General features: G+C 33.0%; 2 protein-coding genes and 1 pseudogene across 2 annotated transcripts; all 3 read left to right on the top strand.

Annotated features, from left to right (window-relative positions):
- Positions 1 to 713: 713 nt before the first annotated feature.
- LOC145599421 (protein LATERAL BRANCHING OXIDOREDUCTASE 1-like) lies at positions 714 to 2836 on the top strand. The gene is made up of 4 exons (XM_081655808.1): positions 714 to 1090; positions 1336 to 1583; positions 1846 to 2176; positions 2404 to 2836. The coding sequence occupies exons 1-4, from the start codon at positions 845 to 847 to the stop codon at positions 2644 to 2646; spliced, it is 1068 nt and encodes a 355-aa protein (XP_081511934.1). The 5' UTR covers positions 714 to 844; the 3' UTR covers positions 2647 to 2836.
- A 2513-nt stretch (positions 2837 to 5349) lies between these two features.
- LOC145599126 (protein LATERAL BRANCHING OXIDOREDUCTASE 1-like) lies at positions 5350 to 6836 on the top strand. The gene is made up of 4 exons (XM_081655536.1): positions 5350 to 5598; positions 5704 to 5957; positions 6131 to 6461; positions 6588 to 6836. Exons 1-4 carry the CDS (start codon positions 5350 to 5352, stop codon positions 6834 to 6836), a joined length of 1083 nt encoding a protein of 360 aa, XP_081511662.1.
- An 896-nt stretch (positions 6837 to 7732) lies between these two features.
- On the top strand, positions 7733 to 9377 carry LOC145597313 (protein LATERAL BRANCHING OXIDOREDUCTASE 1-like; annotated as a pseudogene).
- The last annotated feature ends 10 nt before the right edge of the window (positions 9378 to 9387 follow it).

The following is a 9387-nucleotide window of genomic DNA, read 5'->3' as shown; positions in this document are numbered from 1 at the left end:
ATCAAACACATTTAACTGACTACTTTGTATGACTTAGTAAAATATTACACAAAAAATTGAATAAGATTTAGTAATTTTTTATTATAAATTGTTACAAGATTTTGAACTTCTACTTGTTCTCTAAAATGCTATTTCCTCTGTTTTACTTGCAATATTTATGTTTTTTTTTCCTTTATTTGTCAATGCAAACTTTGATTGTTATTATCTTTAATTATGAATTTATTAAAATTTTAATAATTTTATTTTAATGTATTACACATTGAGATATAATCTAACAAGGTTTAAAATGATTATATTGATCTTGAATGATACATCATGATACCACGAGATGAAATTAAATGTAAATAGTTTATATCTCAAAGTTGTACTATAGTAAATAGTTAAATATAAATAGTTAAATATAAATAATTGTTATTTAAAAATAATGTTCACTTTTGTTTTAAAAAAATAATGTTTACTTTGGTGCAAACAAATTGATGTTATAGTTAATCATGGATTGGTCCCTACTTGTAGAGTGGTTACAATTAACAAGTGGATTGTGTCCCTTAATTAGGGAAGGAAATATTAAGAATTTTGGATAAAGACCCATTCTTATGACTTTCTGTCGCACATTCCTAAGGCAAAAGTGGATTTATCAAGATCTCAATACATTATTTTCTAAATCGATGAATACTCATTGTCAAAGTTTTTCTCTATACAAATAAAATATTTTAATGAGATAACCAATCGGAAACAATTATACAAATAGTGTAATAATTTGTATAAATACAAGCAAGTACATTGTACATGTCCTATTTTTATACAGAACAGAGAGATTTTAGTTAAAGTGATAGTTGAAGGTGTAATGGCTGAATCAAGAAAAGAAGATGCAGCATCAAAGTTAGTGCAGGAAATTGCACAAAAAGGGGAAGAAGTCCCAGAAAGATACATCATTAAAAATGATGTTATTTCTCCAGCCATTGATGCTTCCTCTAATTTATGGGAGGAAACTTTGTTGATTGATTTCTCTCAACTTTCCCCTGATTCTTCATCATCTCAACATGAACTAGCTAAACTCCATTCTGCTCTCAACAACTGGGGTTGCTTTCAGGTTGTTCTTTCTTCTTCGTAATCTTTGACTTTTTATGTTCTTTGGACTTAATGAATCTAGTATTCTAGTGGAGTAAATCTTAGATTTGAACACATTATTGATAGATCCCTAGGGAGTCTAATGTCCCTCGCCGGTTTGAGACTTTGAGTTTACCTCTAGATTTCAGGCTGATCATGTTGTGCCTCGTAGATTAACATGATTAGTGTTTTATGTTAGGTTCGTTTGTGGTTTGTGTTGTTAATCAGGTTATAAACCACGCGATGACAAGTTTATTTCTGGATGAGTTGCTAGAGGTGTCTAGCCAATTTTTTGCACTTCCTTTGGAGGAAAAGCTAAAATGTTCAATAACAGAAGATTTTTTTAATGGATATGGGAATGCCGCGGTGATTGCTGGAGATCAAACTCTGAACTGGAATGATAGACTCTTTCTTACAGTTTATCCGGAGGAACAACGCAGGCTCCAAGTTTGGCCTCAGAAGCCGCTTAAGTTCAGGTACATGTTCATGTTGTTCAACCATTAAGGCTCTTTAATTACTCTTCATTCGTGTAATTTTAGTTCATCAAGATTTATATTTTCAAATTAGAACTGATTTGTCTTTGCTGAATCTCTTAAGTACTTTTTTCAAATGCAAATTAACTTGTAATTTCTCCGAAGTATAAGAACAAGGCCTAAAAATTGACAGTGTCACGTATATTTGATTTCATTAAGTATATGGAAGACTAACGTATGATAAATTAAATTATTGTAACCTCAGAGAAGTTTTACATGAATTCTCTTTGAGTTTGAGAAAGATGTTAGAAGTCTTTCTAAAAGCCATGGCGCGGTCTCTGGGATTGAAGGAAGATAGCTTCATAAAAGAACATGGTGAACAAGGATCTGTAGACACAAGATTTGGAATCTATCCACGTTGTTTGCGGCCTGATAAAGTTTATGGTGTTCATCCACATTCGGATAGATCCTCTTTAACAGTACTTTTACAGGACAAAAATGTGCCGGAAGGCCTGCATATCCAGAAAGACGGTCAATGGTTCAAGGTTCCTGTCATCCCTGGAGCTCTGTTTGTTAATCTTGGTGATTATGCAGAGGTAATTTACTCAATTCTTCACTAAGATATCTACTCTAATGAGCTAAAACTTACTGAATTTGTTAAAAACAAAGTAAGTAATTGCCAAGTTATTATGTTATTGCCTGGTTATCTCTCAAACAATCTGCACTATTATCTTGTATGTTAGATCCTAATGATCACGCGTTACACCTATTCTTATTATGTTTAATAAGCTAGAGTTTTATGATTTGTGGATTTTAATTGCAGGTTATGAGTAATGGTATATTCAAGAGTGTAGTTCACAGGGTGGTGACTAACTCGGAAAGGGAAAGGTTCTCAGTGGCTGCATTCTGTACTCCAGAACCCGAAAATGAAGTTGGGCCAATTACTGAATTGATTAGTAGTAATCAACCACAAATGTACAAGAAGGTGAACATGAAAACTTACAAGCAGTTGTTCTTTGAGACCTATCCTCAGGGCAAAAGGGTGCTTGACGCGCTTAAAATTTAGCACTAAGCATTGATAGATTTCTTGAGGCTTCTTGCAGTGAACCACATTTCTCCATATTTACTATATCGTTGTAAGACCGGTGTCACTAACGTATGTGTGTCCTGGTCATTAAGAGATCCTTCCATGTAACAAAGGGACTTTTTATGGATTTTACCTTTGTAGCGTATGTAATATGTGGCCTATTAGGCTATTTCCTGCCCAATGCATCATGCATCAATCATAGTATATGAATGCCGCAAAAGGTCAAAGTGTGTAATTATAATACAATGGAGAGAATAAAAATGAATATCCATCTTAACATGCTTTAACATATAATGAATAAAAATATATGTACACATAATAGTATCTGGAGCCTGTGCTGTACACATATGGCTTTAACATAAAATGAATATGCATCACTTAGACCGACTCTAATGCATCAATCATAGTACAAATAATAGAATCCGGAGCCTGTGATGAGGACATTCTGATCCTGATATATATGTACTCTATATCATTGTCAATTTGTCATAAGATCTATAACATTGTTGCTTTATTTGGTGCACGCAAACAAGCTAAATTATTGTTGTTTGCTTATAGTTGATTATATAAGGATTGGTACCTACGTGTACAAGTGGTGTAATCAATAGGAAAAACAAGTGAACTAGCACCATTTACATGGAAATATTATAGATCATTATTGGATGTATGCCCATTTTTTTATCTTCATATTGCACATTGTTAGTACTTTGTACTATCTTCATATTTCCCCATAAAAAATTGATAACTAACTAGTAATGGAGATAGTAGGTACGAAACACTAATGGTTAATTATTTGTATAAAGTCGATAACTATGTACATGTCCATGTTTTCTTAATGATATTTTCTTAATGATAGATAACTAAAACATTTAGTTAGAGTGAAAATTGAAGAGTAATGGATGAATCAAGAAAAGAAATTGTAACATCAAAGTTAGTGCAGTAAATAGCAAAGAAAGGGGAGGAAATCCCACAAAAATACATCATTAAAAATGATGTAATATCTCCAGCCATTGATGCATCTACCAATTTATGGGATGAAGCTTTGTTGATCGATTTCGATCTCATTTCCTCTGGTTCTTCATCTGCTCATCAAGATCAACTTTCCAAGCTTTATTCTGCTCTCAAAAATTAGGCTATTACCTGCCTATATATCCATGCACCGCTAATGCATCAATCATAGTATATAAAAGTGTATCAATCATTATGGAACGAAGAGAGTACAATAAATATACATTTCAAGTTCCAATATGCTAAAATATTAACATAAAATAATAAAAATATATTTATATAAAATAATACTACTCCCTCCATCCCTAAATTACATCCCTCCTTTCTATTTTTGATATTCCAAAATTACATTCCTCCTTTCTATTTTTGGTAAGTTTTTTTTAGTAAATCAACTTTCTTTTTCTGTTTTATATTTAATACTTTCTCACTCATCCTTACTTAATCTCACTCATAATCCTTGTGCCAAATTACAATGAATATGATTGGTTAAAATTTTTAATTAGGAGCATGTGATTGGTCCTTTTTTTTTGCAAAGGATTGATGACTTGTCATGAGTAATAACTAATTCATCTTTGTACTTCCCATTACATTATCTAATTATTGTTATTTGTCTTATTCTTCTCTTCTTAATTCCCGTGTAAATTTTCAAAAAGGAATGTAATTTAGGGACGGAGGGAGTACCTCTATTTCTTATTATGTGTAATAAAAGATAAAATATTGTATTCAAAACATATATGAGAAGAGAATATTCCAAATACATTCGCTATCAATATGTTTAAATTATAGCATTGTTGCTTCATTTGATGCAAACAAGCTAAAATATTGTTGTTTGCTTATAGTTCGTTGATTATATACTTGTATATGGATTAGTCCTTGCATGTAGAAGTGATGTAATCAATAGGAATAACAATTGTATTATCTTCACCAAAAATAAAAATTGTATTACACCCCTTAATTTGAAAATAATTACTCGCTTATTATCATTAATTCATTATTCAATGTATACATGCCCATTTTTATGATTTAATTTGTCCATCTCCTTAATTTACTAATTGCTATAAAAAAATATATATGGTACAGCTAATTAGTAAAGGAGATAATACGACAAAGTGCTAATGATTATTTGTATTTTAATGATTTAATATTGCAGATTAATTATTAGTACATACGTACTTTAATTTGTATCATATCCATCTCCTTTACTAATTGCTACATAAAAAAAGACTTTGTATAACTAATTAGTAAACGATAATACGACACAGTACTAATGTTTATTGTATAAATACTAGAGTAGCAAATATTTTTTATTAATTGAAACGTTTTTAGGGGGTAAATGCACAAGTTCAGCCATTTTTATTTTTAATTATTGATAAGCAACGATTTTAAGATATTTTAAAAATATATACCGTGAGTAATCTAATAAGATTTCACGTGAATATATTATTAATTATGCATATATATCACAAAACACAGTCAAAGAAAAGTACATGAATAATGCTATAGTTGAAACATTTGAATTTAAGAAACACGGAGGTAGTACCTGATTGCTAATATAAAGTCAATACCTTACCTATGTACATGATCTGTGCAAGCTACTTGTCCCATTTTTCTTGCTGATAAATACAGATAACTAATAAAACATTTAGTTAGAGTACAGTGAAAGATGAAGGTCTCATGGATGAATCAAGAAAAGAAGATGTAATATCAAAGTTAGTGCAGGAAATAGCAAAGAAAGGGGAGGAAATCCCACAAAAATACATCATTAAAAATGATGTAATTTCTCCAGCCATTGATGCCTCTACCAATCTATGGGAAGAAACTTTGTTGATCGATTTCGACCTCATTTCCTCTGGTTCTTCATCTGCTCATCAAGATCAACTTTCAAAGCTTCATTCTGCTTTCAAAAATTGGGGTTGTTTTCAGGTTGAATAAAGTTGAAACTGGGGTATCCTCATTTAAATATTGCGTATATTCTCTATCAATGTTGTACGTTTATGTTAATTGTTGGCGGTTTTTGTTAATGATTAGGTTATAAACCATGGGATGACAAGTTTATCTCTGGATGAGTTGCTTGATGTTTCAAGGCAGTTTTTTGCACTTCCTTTAGAGGAAAAACTAATATACTCGGCTATGGAAGATGTTTACAATGGATATGGAAACTCGGCCGTGCTTGCTGGAGCTGAAGATAAGCCTATCAACTGGAATGATAGACTCTTTCTTACAGTTTATCCCGAGGATCAACGCAAGCTCCAATTTTGGCCTCAGAAGCCGCAAGAATTCAGGTACAAATCAGTCCCTCACAATATGTACAAGTATTTTGTTTTTCGAGTTTAAGAACAAGGCCTAAACGATTAACATTGTCACATGATACTTATCACTAGTATATTTGATTTCGCTAAACAAATGTGGAATACTAACATAGTGTTATCTGTATGTGATAAATCATTGGACTCAGTGAAATTCTAAATGAATTTTCACAAAATTTGAGAATGATGTTTGAAGTCATCCTTAAAGCCATGGCGCGATCTCTGGAATTAAGAGAGGATTGCTTCTTAAAAGATGATGGTGAACGTGGACTCTTGGAGACAAGATTTGCATACTATCCACCTTGTTCGCGGCCTGATAAAGTTTATGGTGTTCGTCCACACTCAGATAGATCCTTTATTTCAATGGTTTTGCCAGACAAAAATGTGCCGGACAGCCTGCATATCCTGAAAGGTGATAAGTGGTTCGATGTTCCAGTCATCCCCGGAGCTCTAGTAGTTGTTCTTGGTGATTTCGCAGAGGTAACTGACTCACTAATACATCTAATTTGGCCAATCAGCAAAAATTAGTATTGCAGATGTATGTTTGTTCATCTTCAACATTCTTATCTTAGCAAGTGTTTTTTTTTTTGTGGACTGAACTTGCAGGTAATGAGTAATGGTGTATTCAAGAGTGTAATACACAGGGTGATGACTAATTCGGAGAGAGAGAGGCATTCAGTGTCTGCATTTTATACTCCAGAACCCGAAGATGATGTGGGGCCGATTAATGAATTGATTAATGTTAATCAACCAGAATTGTATAAGAAGCTGAGCATGAAAATTTACGACCAACTCTTCCTTGAGACTTTTTCTCAAGACATAAGGGTGCTTGATGCTCTCAGAATTAAGCACTAGCATCGTATATCTTACGAGCTGTTGTTTCAATAAATTTAATAAGTTTCAACTCCTCGAGTGTATTTAGTATTGTGCTTAAATGAACATCAGAGACCTGGTAGATTCCTCGAGGTTTCTAATGAGCCACATAAGTTCATTTTATTATGGGAAATTCCCTGTTTCTCATGGTGAGAAACGAAATTTATTTTTCATGGGGGCATTTTTGTGAATAAATCAACTACTTCTTCATTATTGTTGGCTTCACAGTTGAATAAAATTGTTGGTTTATTTACGAAAATCTATGTGAGAAACAAAATTTGTTTACATGACAAATTGGGGCATCCTCTTTTATTATTGCTGTATGGCTGGTGTCGCTAGCCTTTCCATGTATTGGTCGTTGCACCACATTATGAAAATTATGGTGAAAGACGGACATTATAGACCGCGCAACTGCAAATTGATTATGGGCGTGTTCGACGCTAGCTTTTGAGTAGCTTTTAGGTAGTTTTTAGTGGTTTGACTTGGTCAAACCACTACTTAACAAAAAATGTGAGTGTTTGGTAAGGTAGTGGTTAAGGTAGCTTTTAGTGGTGGAGGTAGCTTTTGTGAAAAGTTAGAAAAATTAGCTTTTGAAAGTTATGTAATCAATAGGAATAACAATTGAAAGTTAGAAAAATTAGCTTTTGAAGGTTGCTTATAACTAATTATATGGATGCGTCCTTACATGTAGAAGTGATGTAATCAATAGGAATAACAATTGTATTATCCCCCTTGGTTGGGAAAATAATTATATTATCAATATTGGATGTATGCTGACTGATAACTAAAACATTTAGTTAGAAGGTACATGTCCGATTTTTGTTGCTGATAAATACAGATTACTAAAACATTTAGTTAGAGTGAAAGTTGAAGGTGTAATGGATGAATTAAGAAAAAAAGATGTAATATCAAGGTTAGTGCAGGAAATAGCAAAGAAAGGGGAGGAAGTCCCACAAAAATACATCATTAAAAATGATGTAATATCTTCACCCATTGATGCCTCTACTAATCTATGGGAAGAAACTTTGCTGATCGATTCTCGATCTCATTTCCACCGGTTCATCATCTGCTCATCAACATGAACTTTCCAAGCTTAATTATGCTCTCAAAAATTGGGGTTGTTTTCAGGTTGTTTTTTTACACATAATATATATATATATATATATATATATATATATATTTTTTAATGTTTTAGTAGTTGACTACACGGAATAACCAAATCTGATTTATGTAGCCGACCCCACTTATTGATTAATATGTTTTAGTAGTTGTAGAAAGATCATAAGGTAGTTTAATTCGATCCTGTGTTGTGATTTTAAAAAATCATGTATAATCTCTATCAAACAAGTACAATGTTATATGTTTATGTAACGTTACGTTTGTTGGTGGTTTTCGTTGTTAATGATCAGGTTATAAACCATGGTATGACAAGTTTATTTCTGGACGAATTGCTTGATGTTACTAGGCAGTTTTTTGCACTTCCTTTAGAGGAAAGACTAAAATCGGCAATGGAAGAAGATATTTTCAACGGATATGGAAACCCGGCTATTGTGCTTGCTGGAGATAAGCCTATCAACTGGAATGATAGACTCTTTCTTACCGTTTATCCTGAGGATCAACGCAAGCTCCAATTTTGGCCTCAGAAGCCGTCTAGATTCAGGTACATCAGCCAATCTATTAGGCTTTTATTTTCGCGTTAATCAACTGTATTTGACCAATAAATAAATGAGTACTAACATAGTGTTATCTGTGATAAATCATTGAGGACTCAGTGAAATTTTACAAGAATTTTCACTAAATTTGAGAATGATGTTAGAAGTTATCCTTAAAGCCATGGCGCGATCTCTGGAATTAAGAGAGGACAGCTTTTTTAAAGAACATGGTGAACGTGGACTAATGGAGGCAAGATTTGGATTCTATCCACCATGTTCGCGGCCTGATAAAGTTTATGGTGTTCGTCCTCATTCAGATAGATCCTCTATTACAATGCTTCTGCCAGACAAAAATGTGCCGGAGAGCCTGCATATCCTGAAAGATGATAAGTGGTTCAACGTTCCAGTCATCCCGGGAGCTCTAGTAGTTAATGTTGGTGATTTTGCAGAGGTAATTGACTCAATAATTCACTAATATATCTACGCAATCAGCTAATTAAAATTAGTAATGCAGGTGTTACGTTGTCATCCTGTTTGATAACATTCTTATCTTAGCTAGAGTTTTTTTTTGTGGACTACTTAACTTGCAGGTAATGAGCAACGGTATTTTCAAGAGTGTATTACACAGGGTGGTGACTAATTCAGAACGAGAGAGGTACTCAGTGACTGTATTCTGTACTCCAGAACCCGAAAAAGAAGTGAGGCCGATTAATGAACTGATTAGCACTAATCAACCAGAACTGTATAAGAAGATGAGCATGAAAATTTACAAAGAACTGTTCCTTGAGACCTTTCCTCAGGACATAAGGGTGCTTGATGTTCTCAAAATTAAGCACTAGTATCATTGAAGACGAACTTTAACATCATATCTTACAAGCTGT

Source organism: Chenopodium album, chromosome 20, assembly GCF_948465745.1.
Source record: "Chenopodium album chromosome 20, dcCheAlbu1.1, whole genome shotgun sequence".
Lineage (NCBI taxonomy): Eukaryota > Viridiplantae > Streptophyta > Magnoliopsida > Caryophyllales > Amaranthaceae > Chenopodium > Chenopodium album.
Note: the sequence above shows the minus strand (reverse complement) of the source record. Positions and strands in the feature narration are given on the sequence as shown.